The sequence below is a fragment of the Berghia stephanieae genome, chromosome 2 (genome assembly GCF_034508935.2).
Source record: "Berghia stephanieae isolate SIO BIC M18660-M18661 chromosome 2, UCSD_Bste_1.3, whole genome shotgun sequence".
Classification (NCBI taxonomy): Eukaryota; Metazoa; Mollusca; class Gastropoda; order Nudibranchia; family Aeolidiidae; genus Berghia; species Berghia stephanieae.
Genome location: NC_088361.1, coordinates 120,340,569 through 120,364,989, shown reverse-complemented (window position 1 = coordinate 120,364,989; position 24,421 = coordinate 120,340,569). Strand labels below are relative to the sequence as shown.

The following is a 24,421-nucleotide window of genomic DNA, read 5'->3' as shown; positions in this document are numbered from 1 at the left end:
AAACAAATACAAGTAAACAGTTTACAAAGAAGAATTCTTGCAATTGTTGTATTTTCTTCACCAAGGCTTATCAACAATGAGTATTGCTTGCCGGTCAAGGGAGGCAACTTGTGTTGACAATGATCACCAATCCAAAACAATAAAAAAAAAATTCAACTATTTATAGCCAAATCCTCCAGGGAATGCCGGGACAATACGAGAACAAAATATATTTTCAAATATTATTATTGCCTCAAATTGATCAATATTATTAGAACGAATTTTTATTATCATGACAATGGGACGGATATTGTATTGGGTATATTTCAAAGAAAAAACATAAAGGGACAGCGTGGCTCAGTGGTACGGTCTTTGCTTCGTACCCGAAAGGTACAGAGTTCAATCACCCGCCGCTGCGCTGTGTGTCCTTGATCAAGTCACCTCGTCTTAGCTCACTTTGCGGCGCTGCTCTGCGGCTGACGCCTGGGTTATTCCAGTCTTTCCTTGGAATTGACCCTAAAGACAAATTTCCCATTGTTGATGAATAAAGGAAATTTAATTTTTTTATTTATTTTATTTAATAGTTCAGGCATCAATCTCAAGGAGCGCCTCGAGGTGTGCGAGATGTCATCAAACAGAGTTCGGACCCAGATATATCTAATCACTTCAACTTTAAATTTTCTTTTTGACGTTTGTTTTACTCGGAGTGGAGAAAAGTAATTAAACAAAATTAAATATAACAGCTTCAAAAAAAAAAAAAAAGAACCAAAAACAAAATCATAAAAAATACCCCCCCCCCCCACACACAAACATAAAAAACCCAACGCCCACCACCCCCAACCAAAAAAAAAAACAACCAAAACGGAACGTTTCGGGCTAAAACCCTTCTTCAGCCAACAACAACAATAACAACAACAACAAAAAACTGAATAAAAACATAAATGTATTATTTAAAAACCAGATAGACGGCATAGAAAAAATTAGCACACCCTTTCTGTAATAAGATCTTGGAATGTCCACCCACAGCTTCTAGCAAGCTTAGTGTCAATTTTTACCCCTACATAATACCGTTCTTAAAATTTATTTTTTCAAATCCAGCTTTTATATAGCGCAATATCCACTAAACGTGCTCAAAGCGCTTTACAAGGGGTCCCTGGTCAACAGCAACATTTAACATGTAGGACGGGGCATAACGCCTGTTAGGCGATATTACAATTTTTCGGACAAAGACAACGCTGTTAACGGCCAGGTACTCATTTTACGCCTGAGTACGGTGAGAGAATGTGAGTAAAGAGCCTTTTCCAAGGACTCAACTATGCGCCGAGCGCGAGGCTCGAACCCAGGACCTTCCGATCCGAAAGCGAGTGTCATACCACTAGACCACATAGCCGTTCTGAGGCGACTGGTCACATTGGGTTTTCATGATGATATCGTAAGCAGAGATGAAACCATCACACGTTTCTCTATAATCCGTAATTACTCTAACTTTTGTTGCACTGTAACCATGGTAACGCATTAAGATCGTCATACTGAATGTGTGTATTGATGATTCATACACAGTCAGAACACAATAGGCCACAATAACACTGTCGGCGTAAAAGAGATGGTATAGAACAAGGTGAGCTAGATACCTGTGACAAGTCTTGTGTTCTAATATTTCCCACCCTCTGATGTACACTGACAAAACGTTTTTTTTTTTACATAGAGAAAATGAAAGTCGTAATGTTATTCATCTAAATGAGGACAGCACAAGGCAAACAACTTTTCGGCCCTTCTTAGCCTTTGTCGGGAGGCTAAAAATCGAGACAATATAAGATAATATATTATGATCAAAACTGATCACTTAATTTTGTCAAATGTGGCAACAACAGAGAGATGTGTAGAGCTATTATGTGATCTCTGTTCTGCCAGTTATGACAAATGTGATTCCGTTATACTTCCGAGGATAGTATGCGCTTGGCTTAGAAGCTCATAACATTGCCATCCGGAAGTATAACGGACCAACACACAAAACTGTGTGTATCCATAGTCAGGTTAATACAGTTCAGTGAGCATTACTCATAAACGCGGATGGCAAAAAACAATAACAAAGACCTGAGTGACGTCATCTTCGAACTATCGAGTAGATCCTATAAAAGAAAAAATACGTTTATTGCTTGTCAGTCAGCCCACTCGCTGTTCTGTTATAACATATTGTGTAGTTTTTGTTGTTTATTTATTTTTATTTTTAAAAATTTATTTTTTATTTTTTCGTTGTTGTTTTCTTCAATTCGTCCAGAAAACGTTTCGGTTCCTACTTCAAATGTCTATCGATCGGATCAAGCATCTGTCAAGTTGTCACAAAATCTTTTAAAATGTTGAACTTAGAGGTCGGCGAAGTCGATTGATAAAAGAATGTTTACTCATCGTATCCAAATTGTTAGGATTACTTTATGTCAGGATGAATCCAGTCAATTTAGAGTTGAAAGGACAAGAAATTGGAACTTTTAAGTTGGTTGTAATGTAAACATGAGCTTTTATATTGCGCAATATCCAATAGATGGTCCCTGGCCAACAGCAACACGTAACATGTAGAACGAGTCATGACGCCTGTTGGACGATATTACGGGGTTTTTTTTTCTCCGACAATGTTAACGGCCAGGTACTCATTTTACACCCGAGTTCGATGAGAGAATATGAGTAAAGAGCCTTTCCCAATGACTCAGCTATGCGCCGAGCGAGGCTCAAACCCGGGACCTTCCGATCCGAAAGCGAGTATCATATCACAAAACGAAATAGCAGCACAATGTAGTAAATTATCTTTATTCCCCACAACAATGGAGAGAAAGCAACCCCAAGTTTCATATTCGTAGCTCTACATTCAATTGGATTCAATAGTCTGATGTTACGTCGCCCAGCAACGGCGCCATCGTGGTTCTAAACAAAGAATATCGGTACTTGTTATTCTTCCTGCCGGCTAGAACTTTTCATGTCTTGTGATCAGAATGTGTAAAATAAACATGATTAGATTTGTAATGGGTTTTTTTTCCCTCTGGATACGGTTTTATGCTCGTCGGAGAAATATTTCATAAAGGCCTCCGCCATTGTTCCGATAGTTTAGAGCCAGTTACGAAGTTACCATGCGTCATTACGAGGGAAGTGACGTTACGACTGTTGAAGCGTATTCCCAGTACCCAGTTCAACCCGACATAATCGCTTATAGATAGAACGAAGTTGACGTCACTCAGGCCTTTGTTATTGTTTTTTTTGTCCCCCATGTTTATGAATAAATTCTCACTTAACTTTTAACTTTTATTATCCAGACTATAAAAGTTCATGGTTATACAGAGTTTTGTGTGTTGGTTCGCTACACTTCCGGATGGCAATGTTGTGAGCTTCTTATCCAAGCGCATACTATCTATAGAGGGAGGGTCGCATTATAGTATTATGAAGTAAAACTTTTCTGACAGAAAATATAAACAAAAAATATGTGCCTTTTCGTCTCAAAACGGTCGGAGTGAATAAAGCACCGGAAATTTAATTGAGTGTTAAATCAGAAAAACTTTGAAATTTTAGTCTTTTGAATTTTGACAAAATAAAAAGACTTGTCTATCTACATTCTCCCAATTAAATTTTATCAAAGTTTCATAAACATAATGAATGAAGTTGACATCACGCAGCTCTTTGTTATCACTTATAGACAACCATTTCAATGATCAGTTCTCACAAAATATTTTTGGATTAGACTAGAAACTTTTAAGATTACATGTAGTTTTTTTGTGTTGCTACGCCATATCCGGCTGGTGGATGTTGTGAGTATTTTATCTAAACGCGTAGCATCCATATGATTGCGGGTCTTATATTATTCAGTATCTAATTTACCTTCGATATAATACCGTTTGGACGTGGCGAATCGTGTATTTTTGGCTTGTCAAAAGTACGGTAGCTTTGTATGTAGAAAACGGTAGGGGCTGCCTGAAGCCTGTGACCGTGAAAATACTAACGAAAGAGTGAAATTGGAGAGGCTTCGTATAGGAAAGAACGATACAGACAATGGACGTTTCGGGTACAGACCCATCGTCAGCAAAACAATACACACAAATTGACATGGAAAACAAAAAAAAAATACAATAAAATTAATGCAAAATATTTGGTATAATAGAAAAATAAATTTAAAAATTCCCTTTGTTCATCCCTTAGGGGAAATTTGTCTCTAGGGTCTATTCCAAGGGAAGACTGGAATAACCCAGGCGTCAGCCGCAGTGCAGCGCCGCAAACAGAGCTAGGGCGAGGTGACTTGCTCAAGGCCACACAACGTAGCGTGAATTCGAACTCGGTACCTTTCGGGTACGAAGCAAAGACTGTACCACTGAGCCACGCTGTCCCTGTATCATCTGTACTCAATGGTGGTTGCAGTATGAAAATGAATGGCAGCTCTGTCCACCTCGGGAAGGATATTTTATCCAATGAAGCACACGAATCGAACAGACTGTCATAATAATCAAGCTTGTTTTCCTGGCTATGAATTCCTCAATGTTTAGCCAAGGATGAGTTGCCTCAAGGGCATTGGGGCTTTATTATTAATCTTTTGCTGCTATCTATAGACCCTAATGCTTTCTTTACCATCATTTGCAGATTGGGCGTAGTGTTATATTTATCTGTCGAATCATCTATCTATTTGTCTATCTATCTATCTATCTATCTATCTATCTATCTATCTATCTATCTATCTATCTATCTATCTATCTATCTATCTATCTATCTATCTATCTATCTATTTATCTATCTATCTATCTATCTATCTATCTATCTATCTATCTATATATATATATATCTATCTAACTAACTATATGTCTAACAATCTATATATCTAACTATCTACCTATCTATACATCTATCTGTCTATCAATATATATATATATATATATATATATATATATATATATATATACATATATATATATATATATATATATATATATATATATATATATATATATATATATTCGTCTATCTAATAGTAATAAGTATAACAACAGCAACAACAATAATAATAATAATGATAATAATAATAATAATAATAATAATAATAATAATAATAATAATAATAATAATGATAATAATATAATAATAATAATAATAATAATAATAATAATAATAATAATAATAATAATAATAATAATAATAATAATAATAATAATAATAATAATAATAATAATAATAATAGTAATATAATAATAATAATAATAATAATAATAATAATAATAATAATAATAATCATATTATTATTATTATATTATTATTATTATTATTATACAAAACAAAACAAAACAAAAACAATAGACCCTAAAATAAATGAAGAAAAGCAAAAACAAAAACAAATTAAACAAAACCCACAAAAAAAAAAAAAAAAAAAAACATAAGCAAAACTAAAGGGAACCCCCCCCCCCCTCCCACAAGCCTCTTCCCCCCCCCCCCCCCCTCTTTCAAGATCAAAACAAAAGATATAAATAAAAATAATAAAAACAAACAAACAAATAAACAAACAAAAACTTGAGCTTTTAGGTGGGTAGAACGATATCAATTAAATGATGGAGGGGAGGGGAAGGGGGGGGGGGGGAGGGTGTGACCTTGGTTGTTTGATACTTGACAGCTTGTTGTCTGACCAATAAATTCTTATTAAGTCCAAGTATTGCCTTGAGTATAACCCTTCGAGAAGCATTAAAATAAATTCCCCAAAATATATTTTTATATAACCCCTAAAAAGCAATGGTCAACGTTCACGATAAATCCAAAGTAAAAATCATCATATTTCAAATTTTGTCATGAAATTTTCCATCACCAAAATCCTCTCTTTATCAACAGTTAACAGAGATAGTTTTAATGCAGTAATTATTAGACTAGACAAGACCCTTCACAAACAACAATGGCACATGTCAGTAACTATGCTTATCATTACAAAGTAATTTACGACTATAAAAATATACAAATGGGACGATATGTGAATTAAACTGTTAGAATCTAAAATACTAGTCCAAAGTCTAAGATTAGTTTAATTCTATTGTTTATTGTTTATAAACATTTGGGATGAGTGGAAGTGGAACACTATGTTACGATATGTTGATTTAAAAAAAGTTGTTGAAGAAGAAAAAATGGCAATGAACGTTAAATTTCAACTTTGACTGGAAACTTGCAGAGCTCTAACTCAAAATGTTGTCATCGATTGATATGTAAGTAGCCAAAATGAGTTGACAAGGACACTATCCACTCTTCTCTTCATTGATTCATTACAATTACATTTCATTCTTCTTGCGACGTGTACCTGCTTGCAGGTCTGATAATCCAAATTGTTTTGAGCTTATTGTTGTCATGAATATACTCTCAAACCAACGCAAACTATTGTCACTAAGAACAATGATAAGCCCATAACTGCGTTCGGTTATCAGGCATGCAAGTAGGTTGGTATGGGCATGGGCACCTAGGCAAGGAGGGAGTACGAGTATGTGTTTGACCCATTAAAAAAAAAAGAATAATTCAAAAGTAAAGTTATATCTATATAAGTGTATGTGTTTGTGTGTGTGTGTTTCTAAAAGACAAGTATGTTAAATACAAATAGATTGCTCTTAGAATTAAATTCAGTGACTAAGGTTAAAGTTAAAGTACTACCACATCATTATCCCAACCACCACCTCTACTATAACTACCGCCACATTATCATCATCCGTTAAAGGTTAAGTTTAAGTATTTAGGTCGTTTATGTTCCTGTTGATTATCGGGAAATTGTCTCTGTTAAAGTCAAAGTCAAACTACTATTACGAATGATGTTTTTCACCATTGGCGACGTTAACACCAAGATCAAGTCCACATAATATTTGAAATATAAGACAAACTACAAGATTGTTCTTTATTATGAATGAAAATGTTTATGAAAAAAAATCTCAATTTTATTTTTATAGCTAATCTGCTTTAGATTCAGCCTTAATCGGAGAGAAAAACTTTCATCATAAATGATGGTCTTGAAATTTGTTGAAAATTGAAGTTTTACCTGCCCTTCTACTGTTTCAAACTAATATTTTAATTGTAGTGAACACGATGCTGAAAATTGAATTTTAGTTGTATGAATCATTTATTCAATGAATCATGGCTCAAATCTCTATGATTTTTGTGAAAATAAATGTAGTTTTTTAAACTGCAGAAAACAAAACAAAACAAACAAAAAAATCTGATCATTTAAAATTTTGATTTATTTCTCAGCATCTACTTTAATTCACCTGAATAACTGAATACCATACTGATGCATTAGGTCACAAATGAAATTTACCCCAGGGCCGATAGTGTCAAAAGTGGATTTGTAATCATGTTCGTCGCAAATATCAAGTTTTCTAAATCTTAGTTATGGGAAAATATCATGTTTTCTCATTTTTTGACACCCTCTGTTTTTATGTTTGACCCTGAGTTTGAGAGTTCAACCTATTTTGTTGCTGTATTTTTCAGCTACAACCATGGTTCAGATTATGGAGACATCAAGCTTTCCTGTACCGTCTTTCTGACCAAAGGTATTCACGATCCGGGCAATGAAGTCTTTCTACATCAAGTGTGTGCCCTTTTGAACTCTGGGGGTGGAATAATTTCCATGCAAAATGCTGATGTCAACAAGAATGTGCTCCCCAAACACCTTGACCTTTGGTGGAGTGGGATGGAAAGCTGTATTGCTCGGATTTTATCAGTTGATGATATCGTCAATTTTGTTGACTTTGTTGGAAATTTTGACGACCAATATTTTTACCTCTTTGTTAAATCGGCTGAGTTGTTTTGTACAGTGGATTATTGCTGTCGTCTTCCCACTGACACAGCAACACATGAGGTGTCTTACAAGTCTGCTGTCCGATTGTGTCAACGAGAAACAAACTGCTCATCTCTAGACCTCCTACCTCCAATCCCTACAAGATTTGAATATGGGCGAACAGAAGAAACACTGAAACAGGAAGGAAAACAAATACAGTTTAAACTGGTCACAAGCAGAAGGGAGACCAGTGGCAAGTCTCTTGCTCTCAAGGTCAGCCACTATTCCATCAGATACGTTTCAGCTTTTGCTAATCACGAAGGCGGTCACATTTATTTCGGTATTGAAGATACGACTGCTGGTGTTTATGGAGAGGTGATGGGTTCTGAAGAGGAGGGAGATATAGGTGAGTTTTTTTGGGTAATGTTTAATATTCGTCTTTTATAATTAAATTAACTGGAATCCGATACTGATATGGCCAGTTATATGGCAACCATGGGAGATAGAGTGGACATTGGAGGAATTTGTTTTGATGGATTCCTTCAATAATATATCAGGATTGCAACATAAGGATTGAATATAAAGATAAAAGGGATTTTATATTTTCCTCAATACACTTCCAAAAACAAAAATGAAAAGAGGTAATGATGAACATTAGTGGAAGGATGTAATGAGCTATTCTGAAGACATTTAATCTTAAACCAAATAGGATAAGAAAAACTTGAGCATTCATACTGCTCGCTTGAAACACTCACCCATACTCTGGAACCATTTACAGATTCATACGCTCATTTAAATTAACGATCATCTTTGATCGTTTTGCTCTGCAGAGCATTTTCTGCTATTTCTTTCATGCTGTATTTGTTCCAGAAGAGAATGAATACTGTTTCTGTACTTATATTTTTGAAAAATTAAATTTTGTATTTCAAATGATTTAGACTTAAATTCATTTCTCAGCATCTGGGATCCTCACCTATTGTTTTGTCCCCGTTAACCTCATCTCAAATGTATTTTTTAAATAAATTATCTCAAAAGCAATGCTAAACCATACTTGATCATTTTATAAGAAGAGGAAGTAAAAGAAGGACATTAAGAAAAAAGACAAAGGAGAAAAAGAAGATGGATTTGGTGTGATATTATGTCCAGGTTAAGCCAATGCTATAAAGACTATTTTAATTTAAAGTGATTAGAAATATGAAGTCTTTTGCAGTGTAAGAAATTACTGTCATTTTCTCCAATAAAGCATATGAATTTAACCTGAATTTTGTTTCGTTACCACAAATTCATTTTTCAGCATCTAGTCAGGTATATTTCCATACATGAATAAAAGTGATCTTTCTTCAGCTCCATTTGCTTGAGTCGCATCTCTGTCATTTCCTGCACAGAGAAAACAAATTTAAAGTTGTAACTAGATGAATGAAGAAAGGAATAACTATTATGATTGAGATTAAACAATTACTTCCTATTTTTTAAATTTGTTTTACAGTATACAATTTGGAGCGCAGATTGAAGTCTATGATATGGAGCGACACCAAGTTTGTACCAGAGAGAGGCGTCCATTGGGATATTCGATTCCTGCCTGTCTTCAAAAACTCTGGCTACATGGCGGTGCAGTATAGTTTTCACATTTAAACCCTTCCCCCATCCTAAGCCTTACCTCTGATCAAAAGCTCGCACTACAGTATAGTTTTCAAAGTCAATCTCGCCCCCTCTTCCTTCCTTAACCTTACTTTTTAAAATAATTATTATAAAAAATGAGTATTCCCCGATCAAGACACCAACCCTTGGTAAGATTTTATTTGTGACCATTCGTCTCAAAATGGTGTTATATTGGGGGGGGGGGGAGGGGGGGGGGGATCTGATGTTTTAAAATGAATTTTAATCCTAACTCATAAAAGCTGAGTTAGAATTAATGCTTTCATATAGGAGAATGAGTTGTGTTATTTTATTTTCAAAAAATCTCACATTGTCCAATTGTGATCATTTTGAATCCAAACCCTTAATCAACTTTATTCGGACATAATACCAGTTTGACACAGTCGGTCACAGTATCAGCACATGGTTTACACCAAAAATTACCCTTCTAATAATTAGCTGAATTGTATTCATGCTGGTTAGAAATCAAAAAGTTATAATCAAGTCTAATTGTTTTAACTCCAAAAGATCAAGAGTGCCTCCTCATCATCACCACTGTCATCCGCAAAAATAATAATTTCTATGATTAGCTGTATATTTGAAACTAGTTATTAATGTGATATATTTTAATTGGTGTGTAATTACAACTCTTTAATATCCATGATTACAACATGATCTCTAAACACCCATGATGTATGAAAAAGGCACGATTTTGGACTTTTCATTTATTTAATTTTTTAAAATATTATTATTTTTACAAAATTACTAAACCAACAATTTTATTTTTCACGAAAGAAAAAAAAATGTCCTACTGACCAATTCCATATTTGAAAACAAAAAGTTTTTGAGTCCTTAGGCAACTGGTAACCTCCCTTACTCCACAAAAAGGTTACATTTTGTTGCACATGATGGATGAGGTGGTTTTAATGTTAAAAGCAATTTTATGGTGTTTTTTTTTTGTATGTGTGTTTTCAGGACACTAGAGTAATTGTTGTATCAGTGTGTAAAGTCAATGGTGGTGTTTTCACTTCATGCCCCGAGTCATACATGATTGCCAGGCTACAAGGTGGAAATCAACAACCATACCTTGTACAAAGACCGAAATTTGATGACTGGAAGAGATTGCTGTTGAATCAAACAAGAGGTAACGTATAGTAATTATTAGGTTGTAGACTATAAAATGTGTTCAATAGAAATCTTTGAGTGCTTGAAAACAATGTATGTTACATATCCTATTTATTGTCAAACGATTCTTCATAAAACATTAATGAATTAATAATAATGCAACACCAAGAACTCTCAGATTTTCACTTATAAAGGATTAATTTATCAATGTCATTATTTGGGCAATATTGCCCAGACAATTCTAAGATCTTTGAGGACAATTGGAAAAATTCAACTGTGGGAGAGCGACTTTGACCAGTTTAGTTTTGAGTTCCAGTCATCACTAAGACTCACAAAATAGGGTCACTCAAGTGGATTTTTTTTTCTTCTTTTCAACCTTTTTTTTTATTATTGGCCAAATAAAATTCGGCTTATTTAGCCACATTTCAGAAAAAAAAATTATGTGGCTATTTGAACAATATTACCCAAATTATCGCTCCCTTATAATTTTGTTAAAATTTATTTTTCAGACTGTCCATCGCTGCATACCAGATTTATAAAGCTTTATCTGATGACCCCTCAGTGCCGTCTGACCTTCTCTCTCCCCCAGACACTACAGTCAGCAAGGGAAAAAGTCATCAAATGTACGGACAGCAAGGTTTAATTATGCACATTTATATATATATATATATATGCAGCTAATATCCATTGCTTCATTGTGCTCAATGCCCTTTACAATGCTTGCTTGATTTATTCTCTCCAGCAGGTCACATGAATTAAAATTTCATTTCGTACAACATAAGTCACTGAGAATGATAAAGTACTTTTTTATATTAAAAAAAAAAGCATCGAAAAACTGCCCCAGAAAATTGAGATTTTATATAGCGCAATATCCACTAAATGTGCAGAAAGCGCTTTGCAAGGGGTCCCTGACGAACAACATTTAACTTGTGGGACCAGACATGGCACCTGTTAGGCAATATTACCATTTTTCCGCTGTTAGAGGCCAGGTACTTATTTTACACCTGATTATGGTCAGAGAATGTGAGTAAAGAGCCCTTTCCAAGGACCCAACTATTCATCACTCAAAGCGGGACTGGAACCCTGGACCTTCCGATCCGAAGACCACATAGCATTCTACTGCCTCTGACCAGGATCTCGTTGACTAATAAAGACCACACTTTTGCTATCATTATCATTCATTTGCCACATTCAAAATTGCTTGCCTTTGTTCAAAATGAAACTCCTTAGCTCAAGTCTAAGAAGTCGATTTGATTGAATCTAAATTACTATTTTTATGAAAATTTGCATCACGCCATTGACTGGATATTCCATTAGCTAAGATTTATATGTTACACAAGAAAAAAGTAGCAAAGATTTAGAGCCCACGTTTTTGTTTATTATCCTATTTGGTACATTGACTTGGCTCCTCGCCCCCCCCCCCCCCCCCCCCCCCCAAAAAAAAAAAGGCTCTCAGAGCTTTAAGGAGCCATGGAACCTAACATTTATCTCGATTTCTATAGTGTTAAAGGGATTGTAGCAATTGCTCACTGCTATTTTTGATATGATGCTAGTCTATTACAAAGTACTTTCGCTAGATCTAACAGACCCAGGTACCCAATCACGGTTGACTGGGTTAGAAATAAAAATCTTGACTGTTCCTGGGACGGATACTGGTACCTTTGTTTGTGACTGAGTGCTCTACCAACTGAACTCTCAAGTATTATCTTGACTTCATGATAATAATAATAATGATAATAATAATAATAATAATAATAATAATAATAATAATAATAATAATAATAATAATAATAATAATAATAATAATAATAATCATCATAATTATACTAATAATAATAATACCTTAATTGTATAACGCAAAATGTATACGTAGAAAACTTTGAAGGAATAAGAATCTCTTTTCATTTTCCAGTCACCACTGGCTTCAACTTTCATCCAAAAAATTTCCTCCACTGCTTGACTCGGTCCGATTTGAAACACGCCATAAATCAACTGCTCGGTGTCTTTGCTGATGAGGATCATCTGGCTTTCACCTTGGACTCTTGGGGCCTCAGCTTACAATGCCCTGCAACTAGACCAGATGGTGTGCTAATTTGCATGGCCATTTTTAGTGCAATATCTGGTATTCATGTTATTTCTTTGGTTGAAGGAGGAGGAGGAGGTGGTGAAGCAGGAAGTAATTTGCGGCTGTATATCAGTGAAGTGGCTGTTAGTCTCAAACAATGTTTGGTGAACCATGGTGGATGTTACAATCATCTGGGTATCAAGATTCACCTGGTGGATATCACATCTCCAAACATGATCGAAACTTTTCAACACACTATCCAAGATAACATCTATCCCCAGACGTATCAAATCAATAAACAAAAAATGGAGGATGTTCTTAGATCTCTCACCATCGCCATTGCATCATACAAGCCATTTGGGTAAGTTATGGAAATGAAAAGACTTGACAAGATAAAATTGTGACCCATTGCCTGCCTTCTTATTGAGATTTTTTTCTCAGTATTGCGCCCTATCCACTAAACGTACTAGAAGCGCTTTACAATGGGTCCCCTGCCAACAGCAACACTTAACACGTAGGACAAGACATGACACCTGTTAGGTGATATTACTATTTTTTTTGACGGATACAATGCTGTTAAATGCAAAATTACACATGAGTACATGGGTGAGAGAATGTCGAGTTAAGAGCCTTTTCCAAGGATTCAACTTTGCCCCTCTCAGAGAAGTACTCAAACCCAGAACCTTTTGATCCATGGCAAGTGCCATACCTCTAGACCACTAGTCAACATTTATACTGATTGACTTAGATTTGTTTTGATGTTGCATATATCCATATGATGGCTATCATACACAATGTAAAATACTTGTTTTATACAGATGTGGATCATGTAAGGATAATTGTATGATGCTGTCTATAAAAAAAAACAAACAACGGGAAAACATCATCAGGAAAAATTAGTCTCCTGCAACTGAGTATTGTACTCAAGAAAACCATCTGTTTTACGTTTAATAGGTTAGTTTGGGGTTATTTTTTTTTTTGTATCTACAGTGGTAGAATATTGACTTTTGAAAAAATTTAGTTATATTTACACTATCAGCCCTGCCAGTCACTAATTGCTCAACTCCAAAAATATAAGAATTTCTCATTTTTTTGTGAAGAACGGTCTTCAATCAATGACTAATCACATCCATAAATATGGGATAAAACTGACCAATGGTAATACTTTATTTTGAAATCTGATGAAATCACTCACGGGACCGTTATATTGTCATAGCTTTATAAAATTTCCTACTTAATGTAGTCTTCGCAATTTGAACAGTTTATGAACAAAGCCGTCAATATCTTGTAAGCACCACTTCTGAATGTTTGAATAAACTTAACACCTGTGGAGCAATCACTGTTGTGATTTAGACATTTCTATTTCTATTTTGGTTTTGAGCAAGCAAACGAAAATTACAGAAAATCAGAAAATTTTACGCAGAGTTAAGTTTGATATTTTAAAAATTATATTTGATATCATACATGAGTTGGCTCCCTTATATGACAATAGTTTGATATTTAACATCATAAGTGAGTTATCTCCCTTATTTTAAAAAAGTGAAAAATGATCACTTTCAGTTAAAATAGCGTCACACAAAACCAATTACAATCGAGGAATATCCCAACCACTCAGTCTGAGAAGGGTTTATATGATATCAAGGACAAATAGATTTCTTCTTTAAGATTTATTGTGGCTCTTTAAACTATAATCAAAATCAGTTATTTGTGGTTTGGCTTTAGAGTTAAGATAAGCACTTTCATTTTTTATTTTTTTTTACATTAATTCATTCTTTTTTTAAAATGACAACAAATGGAATTTTTTTTCCATTTCCTTATATTTATAGTTAGGCCAAATTGTTCCTTATTTTTATTATATTTTTAATGTTGTGATATTTCAAAGTAATAACTTCCAGAGGTGGATGAATAGATAATTTCTCAAATGCCATTATTGGAACCTCATAGGTCCTCTGTCTATCTTTGACCCCTCAATCCACCCGTCCTGGAGTGATTTGGTAGTAGGATCCAAGTTAGATTTGTGAGAAAATACTTTGTTATCACCCCATCAGTCTAACAAAAAAAATTGATGGCTCCATAGTCAACTTATTTTAATTTTCTATTTTACAGCAACAACATAGACAAGGGCGATATGGACCACTATTTCTTGTTAACCAGTGACCAGTTGGAATTATTGTGGACCCATCAGTGTACCAAAGAACTGTGGGTCCACGGCCCACCTGGGGCAGGAAAGACAGTGGCAGCATTGGAAATGGTGAAGGAATTCCGCAGACGAGGGAATACAAAAGACCAGGTTTTATATGTGGCTGAGAACAATCTGATCTGTTCATATGTCAGGTTAGTTGATTTTTTTTTTTTTTTATTGTCTGGGACCCTTCTTGTAATGTATTAGGAAAGAGGACTCATACTGGATGATCTTGTTACAATTTATGAGTTATGCCCCTTGTCACTTCAATACTGATTACTTCCTTTTACTCTTGATAACAATAAAGCACTTCTGTTTTGGTAATTCACCAAGATATTTGTCCTGGCTGAAGTCTGTCAGTAATAATAAATACAATCAATAGCAAATAGCCACATATAGACAATCCATAACACTTCTGATTGCAATAATTGGTCCCTTTTCTTGTTACTATCCAGCCTTGATTAGGGTAAAATAACTTGGTTTTGCCCAGACCTTAGTTTGGAGTATGTAGTTGTGTTGGAGGCAGTCGAAGATAAGCTCACATGTTTTTTTGTTTTTTTTTTTAAGCAGGAAACTATGAATAGTCTACTAATGGATATATGGGTAGGGTAGAAAGGAAGCATTAAAATATAGAATAGAAATATGCTTATTATTATTATTATTATTATTATTATTATTATCATCATCATCATCATCATCATCATCATCATCATCATCATCATCATCATCATCATCATCATCATCATATCATCATCATCATCGTCTTTATCGTTATTATCGTTGTTATTATTATTATCGTTATTATTATTATTATTATTATTATTATTATTATTATTATTATTATTATTATTATTATTATTATTATTATTATTATTATTATTTCTGCTGTAATCTACTTCCAATCTTTCCTATAACTGTTTCCCTTGGCGTATCTGAACCAATGTTGTTACAGCCACAGAATTTCAAAATTGATTTTAACTGTCGTGTATAGTGTAGACATCTTCCTTTTCTTAAGGGCTGATATGATTTTAAAGTGTTCCAAACGCCATACAACGTTAAATAAATCTATGCTCTTTGTGAAAGCTTTTAATTTAATAAAACTGATTGGTACGTCCAGCAAACCTTTTCATTTTGACCTATCATATCAATCTGGTTTTATGTCAGAATTAACTAACTGAAGGGAATCGAGTTAAAAGTAATAATGAATAGGAATTCAGAGAATTCATATTTGAGAAATAAGATAGGATATCTATAAAAGGGTGCAAGATGATTATTTTTTTTATTTGGAGTAAAAAGAAATGACATTGAATGATGCTGATTTGAAAAAATTCTTAATCTTTGAATTTTCAAGTTTGTTTATTTTTTAAATTTATTTTTCTTTTTATCACAGATCTTTCAACATCTGCTTGGTCGTCAATCGTAGAGACTTGATGACTGATGCATCCAATCCTGACTTATTTAACTCTAAATATGGCTGTGTGAAAAATGTCATTGTAGACGAGGCCCAAAACTTTAAATCTCGAGATGGTGACTGGTATAGACTTCTGGAGAAACTGTCGAAGCAAAATGTCATTGAGGGTCAATTTGACCTGACAGCTGGATATTTCTGGCTTTTCATGGATTACGCACAAAAAGTTCATAAATTTGAAGCAGGTCTCCCCGGTCTGATAGGCAAAAATAATTTTATGCTAAGCGAAATTTCTAGAAACAGTAAAGAAATTTTTGAATATGCATCTAAGTTTATTGATAAGAGGAGTTCATTATCGGCAGGGAATTGTGTCAATGAAATTTCAAGCCATGACAAAGCCATGCAAGTTGCACCAGTTCTAGGTCATCAGTTTTCATCAGGTCAGGGTGTGAGTGTCGTCAAATGTGACAAATCATCTATGCATGACGTTTTGTTTCAAGTGTTAAAAAAGTTTTCCCAAGACGGTGTTGATTTTGAGGACATGGCCATTTTGGTGAGCAAGAAAAAAGACAGTGAAGCTTTGAAAAATTCCATCAAGAAAAATAATCTTTTTGGGAATGTTAGAAATGATGTTCCTGACTCAGTCGCCTCTGATAGAGATATGGCTTCTACTTTGAGTGCAGGATTTAATTCTTCCTTGAGAAATGACAAAGTTGTTTCAGTTTCTAACTCTCCAGCACCCTGTTCATCTAATTTGATTACTTCAGGAATTAATGTTGATGCTACTGGCAAAGACTTTTCAGCACTTGAAACGGGTATTGTAAGCCAAAATGTACAAGAAGTTCAGAATGATGAAATGTCTGTAGTCAGTGAAAGGCCAATTTCCACAACACTGCATGGGACCATCTCCAGTGGTGTTGATACACCCTCCAAATCAGACCCCTTGCTTGTTTCAACCGTTCGAGAATTCAGCGGTCTGGACAAACCTGTCATTGTAGGAATGGAGCCACACACAAATCCTGACCATGCTGATTTGGAGAAAATGATTTTAAACATGGCGACCCGTGCCAGAGATTCTTTGGTGATCCTGACTACATCCAATGAATTGATGGATATGCTGAAACCTTCAAATCTATGACTGATATAACAGACTTGCAAAACTTTAACAATTTTTCTCGAAATACAAGCTACAGACCTGTCACTAATTCAGAAAAGTGAGTAGAGCAGGCACTTATATTGATAAAAACAAGAGATGAAGTGAGTAGGAAAGTGCCAGAAGACAAAAGAGAATATTGTCTTCTGGTACTTTCCTACTCACTTCATCTCTTGTTGTTAGACTGATACTAATACAGTTTTTATTTCTGTTTTTAATTTTTCGTTTTTCTCTTCTTTTTTTTATTGGGGGAGGGAAGGGGGGGGGGGGGGGGGGGGGGGTATGTCATTTGTCAAAGTAGTTTTTCATATATGGATTCTACTTATTTACAAAGGGTTTTGATTAAAAAAAAAAAAGGAAGTGGGGGGGGGGGGGGGTAGGGTGGTTGGTAACGTACCAATGGATTTGTATCCGTATTGAAATTACCAGGCATCTACTCTTATGTATGTTAAAGAAGTCATTCATGTAAAGCAAGATGGTAATTTTGCATCTCAGAGTGTTGAAGACTTCTTATTTAAAGTTTGATCTTTTTTAGAAGAGGAAAAGTACTGATTTTATTTAAGTTGCTCATACGAGGTCTGTTTTTAAATAATAATTTCATTGCTCAAAATTATCAATCAAAATATTTATCCAAGTGAAAATGGCTTCCTTGTTATTTAAAGAGATTACTATACTAGATATATTTACACTTTGCCAATAGTGGATTATATTAATGTATTCGATTTTTCGTTTTCTGTATTGTTATTTTAAATTATGCAAGAAATGATATATATTTGTGATATTTTCAAATGGGAATTAGCTTCTATTTTATTTAATTTTATTTTAAATAATTTTAAATATTGTTGTTAAAATGATTTAATCCAATTAAAATGATTTTTTACTTTGACAAAGTTTTCTATTGGCTGTAAAGGGCTTTCCTTAAAAATAAAGATTGAGCTTTTATATAGCGCCATATCCACTAAACATACTCAAAGTGCTTTACAATGGGTCCTTGGCTAACAGGAACATTTAACATGGAGGACGGGACATGACGCCTGTTAGGCAATATTACAATTTTTCAGAGGCAACGCTGTTAACGACCAGGTACTCATTTTACACCTGAGTACGTGAGAGAATGTGAGGAAAGAGACTTCTCCAAGGACTCAACTAAGCAATGACCAAGACTCGAACCCAGGACCTTCTGATCCGAAAGAGAGTGTCATACCACTTGACCACATAGAAGCACTAAACCTACCTTCTAAATCACTTTATTTTTTTATGTTGGATTGTGTTATATTGTTTCCAATTGATAATTAAGTAAAGAGATTTTTTTAGAGTTTTTAAATGTATTTAAATTAACGTTGCTGAGGGACACGAGCAGCCATGACAGCATCCGCTGATCTTCATAATAACTGAGTTGCGACCAGTATGACGATCGTGAATTTGCGATTTGTGCAATGTTCCAGTGATTGGGATTTCTTTAATATTAATATGTCTTTTTGGAAGCAGAAAATTAAAATTTGATAAATAATTACAACATTACTAGATAATATAACAGCTTGATCTTTCATTGATGCCATTTTATTTGCTTTTTTTTTTTCGCTGATAACGAATTTGAATAACGGCTAAATGGCTTTGCTTAGATTAATTTAGTACAAAGATTGGAGTTTTAGTATAAAATGGGCACGTAATAAGGCCAGCAGCTGGCCATATATAAAAAGCTTATTTTCAGCTGCTAGGCGAATAAATGAACAATTGTAAAGCGAATTGAGCATAGTAAACCTGTGAGAATGTGTTATAGAAATGTTCATGTTTATTTGTATTGAATTCTTTCTCCATAATCACATGACTGTCTGATGGCGTATACATAATATGATGTAAAATTGTAGTGGCAACATGAATCATTTTATCACAACACTGCTAAGGCATTCAGAATTTTATTCACATTCATTATATTTAGCGATTTTAACTTCTTATCAGTAAAATAAAACTCTTTAAATTTTTGGATATTTTTGTATTTATTCTAGTATTTATTCTATATATATATAAAAAATTTTCTTTTGGCTTTTTGTAACATTATACACACATTACAGTTTATTCTAATACCAATAATTGATTTTGGTTATTGTTAAATTACACAACTGTGATTTAAATTAAAATTAATTTTATTTATATATGTAATCTTAAAAGAATAGTGGCTATATGATGTAGAATTGAATTTCATGGCATTACATATGTGATCCATTTACTCTATCACCTCTTTTATAACATCATCATCATCATCATCATCATCATCATCATCATCATCATCATCATCCTCATTATCATTATCATCATCATCATCATCATCATCCCATCATCTTCTCTTACCTTATTTCCTATTTTCACACTATAAAATTCCACTGTCATTCTCTAACAATGAATTTTATCCAGGAACGTTCAGGGTTATCCGCTACCAGGCAAAGTTTGTAGAGCAAATTGTTTTTTTTTAATTTTTTTGGTAATAATCTACAATTAATACCACTACAAGAACAACAACAACAACTACTACTACTACTACTACAACTACTACTACTACTACTACTACTACTACTACTACTACTACTACTACTACTACTACTACTACTACTACTACTACTACTACTACTACTACTACTACTACTACTACTACTACTACTACTACTACTACTACTATTACTACTACTACTACTACTACTACTACTATTACTACTACTACTATTACTACTACTAATATTTCTACTACTACTACTACTACTACTATCGCCAACACATCAATAACAACCACAGCCACCGCCACTCTATTACTACTACTACTACTACTACTACTACTACTACTACTACTACTACTACTACTACTACTACTACTACTACTACCAATCTATATTGGTTGCTCGAGTACTCTGACAAAGCAACACTTTTTCTTTCGTTTTGGCTAGAATTTTTTGTTGTTGTTGCTTTCTTTAAATACCTATTACTTAAGTTGACCTTCAACCTGTCAGATATTCTGGAAAAGAATATTAATTTCTTCAAAGAAGAGTCATCTTTCATAATGTTTGACAAGTGGAGAGAGATCTTAATTTGTCGATGTTTAAAATATAAATTTCATTCCAAATTGAAAAGAAAAAGAAAAAGAAGAAAGCTGTATTGTCAGAATGCCGCTAATCTGTACCGTCTTCCTTACAGTGGAATCCGTATAAAGGCAACACTCTTAAAGTAAGCATCTGCTTAAAGTCACCACCACTTATTGGTCCCAAATTTTCTGTTCTTTATCTAACTTAAAGTGTTGCATTGATAATATGGATAAAGTCAACATTGCTCAAAGTCAACCTCTGGGTGGGGATCCTGACCTCCCAAAGTGGGCAGGGAGGTACATGCTGTGTCTTCTATCCCCTCAACCCGTTTTCCAATTGTTTCCTGTCGTTGTCTTGGAATGAGATTACTTGGTTTTGTCCTGGCCCTGGCCGGAGTTCCTTGGCTGGGAGGGAAACAGTCGAATTAATAGTTATAGTTTTGGAAGATGATATTTTTTTCCTTGTAAATCATCTCTCTGTTATGCATTGTGTTATGTTTAGTTTACATATTATATTATATGATTTGTAAACATTTGAGTGTATTCCTCTTAGTTGGGGCCAGTGCTTGTGTCTGGATGAGACTTTTAGGTGATGTCAAGCTAAGTACTTTGACGGTGTGCTCTTGGAATCTACATCTGTTCCCTATTTGAACCAATTCCCCTTTGTCTCACCTTTTCTTTTGTGCTTTAATTGTAATTCTAGAACTTTTTACTATCCCATTTTCTTCCTTTTTACTGGCGCTGATATGACCTTAATGTGTTGCAAGCGCCGTAAAACAAAAACATAAAAAAAACAAAGTCAACATATCTTTTTGGTTCGTCGGTGTTACGTTTATTAGTATTCCACTGTATTTTTATTTTTACATTATATTGGTATTCAATGATTAAGTGTTCATAGCAAAAACATTATTTACGCGATCGTTTTATTATTTTGTTATTTTATTATTTTTTAAAATCTAAATATGTATACACTAAATGTGCCCCATCATTTCAATCCTGTATTATGTCGAGATGAACCCTCTCACTAGAAGTTGGGTTGAAAGTAGCCGCATGCACATACTATTTGCGGGTCTGGTAATCGAACGCAATAGGGAACTAACTATACTGTGACGTCAAATACTGGTTCCAATCTCATTGGTAGAAGTGAAAAACCAGTCCCCAAGAGGACTGGATGCATACATTGTAAAACTGATTATCTGGTTTGAAAGTGATAGTACCTTATTTTTTAGTCTAAATAAATGCTGGTTGTCAATAACGATCATCCATCCTCGTTTTTATACGTCCGGTAATCATAAGAATGAACCCAAACACCCTGATACTAAAATAGATATTTATGCTACCATATGATTCAATATGTAATCTATTCATTGCTAGTCCTCCGAAGAACTGGTTGGTTACACACTTCCAATGAGTTTTGAACCGGGAGAGAGAAAGGCATGATAATGTCACAGCTTCTCTGCCCTTTATTATGGGACGGATTTAACATTGTTGTAAGGGAGACTATTTTGCGTTGGTTTTGAGAGTATTTCAGTGTCAACAATGAGACCATAGCAATTGGAGTTATCAGACTTGCAAATAAGTAGCCTACCCTACACGTCAGTGAAAGTCTTAGTTATGAAATTTGAATTGAATTGAATGCTTTTATTTATTAGGGAGAGCAATTGTAGTCTCCAAACTGAAATACAAATTAACATTGGTATAAATAATTCTAATCTTTATTTCCCAGTTCACTGCCGTACTCTGGTAAAAACTCTTATTTGAAAATTTGACCAGAAAAATCGTCCTTCAAATATCAATCGATTTAAATGACCCACATCTTGGCAAAAACTCTCAGACCTTGGACTTCTTGAAATCTCAGGTTTGAGTTTGAGTATTTTTGTCAAGATGAGGGTGATATAAAAAAATCGATCAATATTTGAAGGACGACTTTTCTGGTCAAATTTTTAAATACGATTTTATTCCAGAGTACGGCTGTTAAAGGGTATTTAATAAATATTTAAATATTAGTAATTATTCAATTTATTTTTCTCAACTAAGTCACCCCGACATGGTACCAGTTTGAGGGATGGGTCACAAATGATTAGAATATACAATAAAATTTTGCTTATCGGACCCTTTGTCTTGTGCATTTCTTTAAACATACTGAACACCACAATTTTGTTTCTTGTGTGTCAGCTGAAAACATTTTGAAAAGAACTCCATGCCAATGTCTTAGTCTTTGTGAGGCTTTGTATGATTTTAGGCTAGACACATTGTTAGATTATTACAGGTATTTTTATTTTTGAAAATGAACTTTTTTAAAACTTGGGGATCCCTTTAGCTCATATGATGGAGTACTCGCTATATATATATATAATTATATATATTATATATATATATATATATATATATATATATATTATATATTATAAATATATTATATAGGTTGTTGGTTGGCAGCTTCCCAGAGATCTTCGTTTCTAACTTTATCCATCCACTTGATTCCCAAAATCGTCCTTAGACTTTTGATTATAAAAGTCTGTATGTAATTTGTTGGCGATGCCTTTGGTTGTCTTTCATATTTCTGACCCATGGAGTAATACAGACTAGTATTAAAAATTCTTAGTTTTGTCGAGACCCCAATGTCTTTGATTTCCAAATTTTCTTCAGGACTCGAAAGGCTGTAATGGCTTTGCTATTAATTCTTGACGCAATATCCGTGTCGGTTCCTCCATTTATGTCTACTACACTGCCCAGGTCGGAGAAAGTCTTCACCTCTTCTACGGTTTCATTTGAAACCTTTTTTGGGTTTTTTGTTGGTCGCCCCTATTCTTAAAAAAACTTTGTTTTCGCTTTATTTATGTTAAGACCAACTCTTGGTGTTACAGCTAGAGTCTCAGTCTTATTTTGCATCTGTTGGTGTATGTGTGAACTCAATGCAATGTCGTCTGGTGTCCATTGTATGCCGTTGGATTTTCCCATTGTATAAGTGTTTTTGGATTAGTGAAATAATCTTAGTAGGTATTCCATAGTGGCTTAGATTTAAAAGTTCTTTAAATGTTCGGTCCATCGATATAACTGTTCTTGTGGTGTGGATAGAGTTTTTCCTCCTTTATCTTTAATTGATTATCAATTTGCTTGTATCTTCCCGACAGTTTCCTTGTTGTTTCATAGAGCGCTTTCAAATTTTTTTCCTAGCAGCCTCTTCTGCCCACATGTCAGTTTGTCAATGTATTGTCTGTTCTGATGCATTTTTACTACTCTTTTTGGCCTGGCTGTACTGCTTTTGAGACTCTGCTTTACTTGACCTTGTTCGACACGAGTTTACAACAGATGTATTGATTTCCCTGACTTGTATAAAATGTTCTAGAGTTTGAGGCGTCACCCAAGGGTTATGATCATTTTTGTATTTTATCCCTAGCTCCTCCTCACTGGTGCCTGCCCACATCTGCTTAGCTTGCTCCTACATCTCTTCAAGGCTAACATCATCGCTCAAATGTTGAAGTATTTGGTATATATTTGATAGGTTTAGCTTGAATTTTCTCAATTGTCTCTTTTTCTTTCAGAAAGTCTGTGTTTGATCGTGTCCTTTGGTTCTTTGCAACTCAGGAATTTGTTTTGGCGGAGAAGGAATAATGCCATAACTAAATGGCGATCTGATGCCAGGTCTGCTTCTCTTTTCACTCGTACACCTTGTAGTAATCTCCGAAATTTCTGGTTGATACATACATGATCTATTTAGTTCTCAGTCCTGTTGTCTTGTGATACCCAAGTAGCTTTTTGTATGTCCTTATGGGGGAAAACGCTTCCACCTACAACAAATCTATTAAATGCACAAACGTCTGCCAACAGCTCTCCATTTTCATCCATGCTTGCCCATGCATTTTTCAAATCCATTATTATTTGCACCTACTTTTGCATTCAAATCTCCCATTATGAATCTATATCTCTGTCTTTCAGTTTGTCAATTATGACTTGGAGTTGGGAATAGAATTTCTCTTGTTTGTCTTCGTCTGCATCATTGGTAGGGGCATAACACTGTACAATATTTAGATCTATTTTC

General features: G+C 34.3%; 1 protein-coding gene across 1 annotated transcript; it reads left to right on the top strand.

Annotated features, from left to right (window-relative positions):
- The first annotated feature begins 6,044 nt into the window (after positions 1 to 6,044).
- On the top strand, positions 6,045 to 17,432 carry LOC144966445 (schlafen family member 8-like). The gene is made up of 8 exons (XM_078902973.1): positions 6,045 to 6,188; positions 7,453 to 8,147; positions 9,228 to 9,349; positions 10,352 to 10,520; positions 11,011 to 11,124; positions 12,414 to 12,927; positions 14,673 to 14,900; positions 16,139 to 17,432. The coding sequence occupies exons 1-8, from the start codon at positions 6,169 to 6,171 to the stop codon at positions 17,292 to 17,294; spliced, it is 3,018 nt and encodes a 1,005-aa protein (XP_078759099.1). The 5' UTR covers positions 6,045 to 6,168; the 3' UTR covers positions 17,295 to 17,432.
- Positions 17,433 to 24,421: the final 6,989 nt, after the last annotated feature.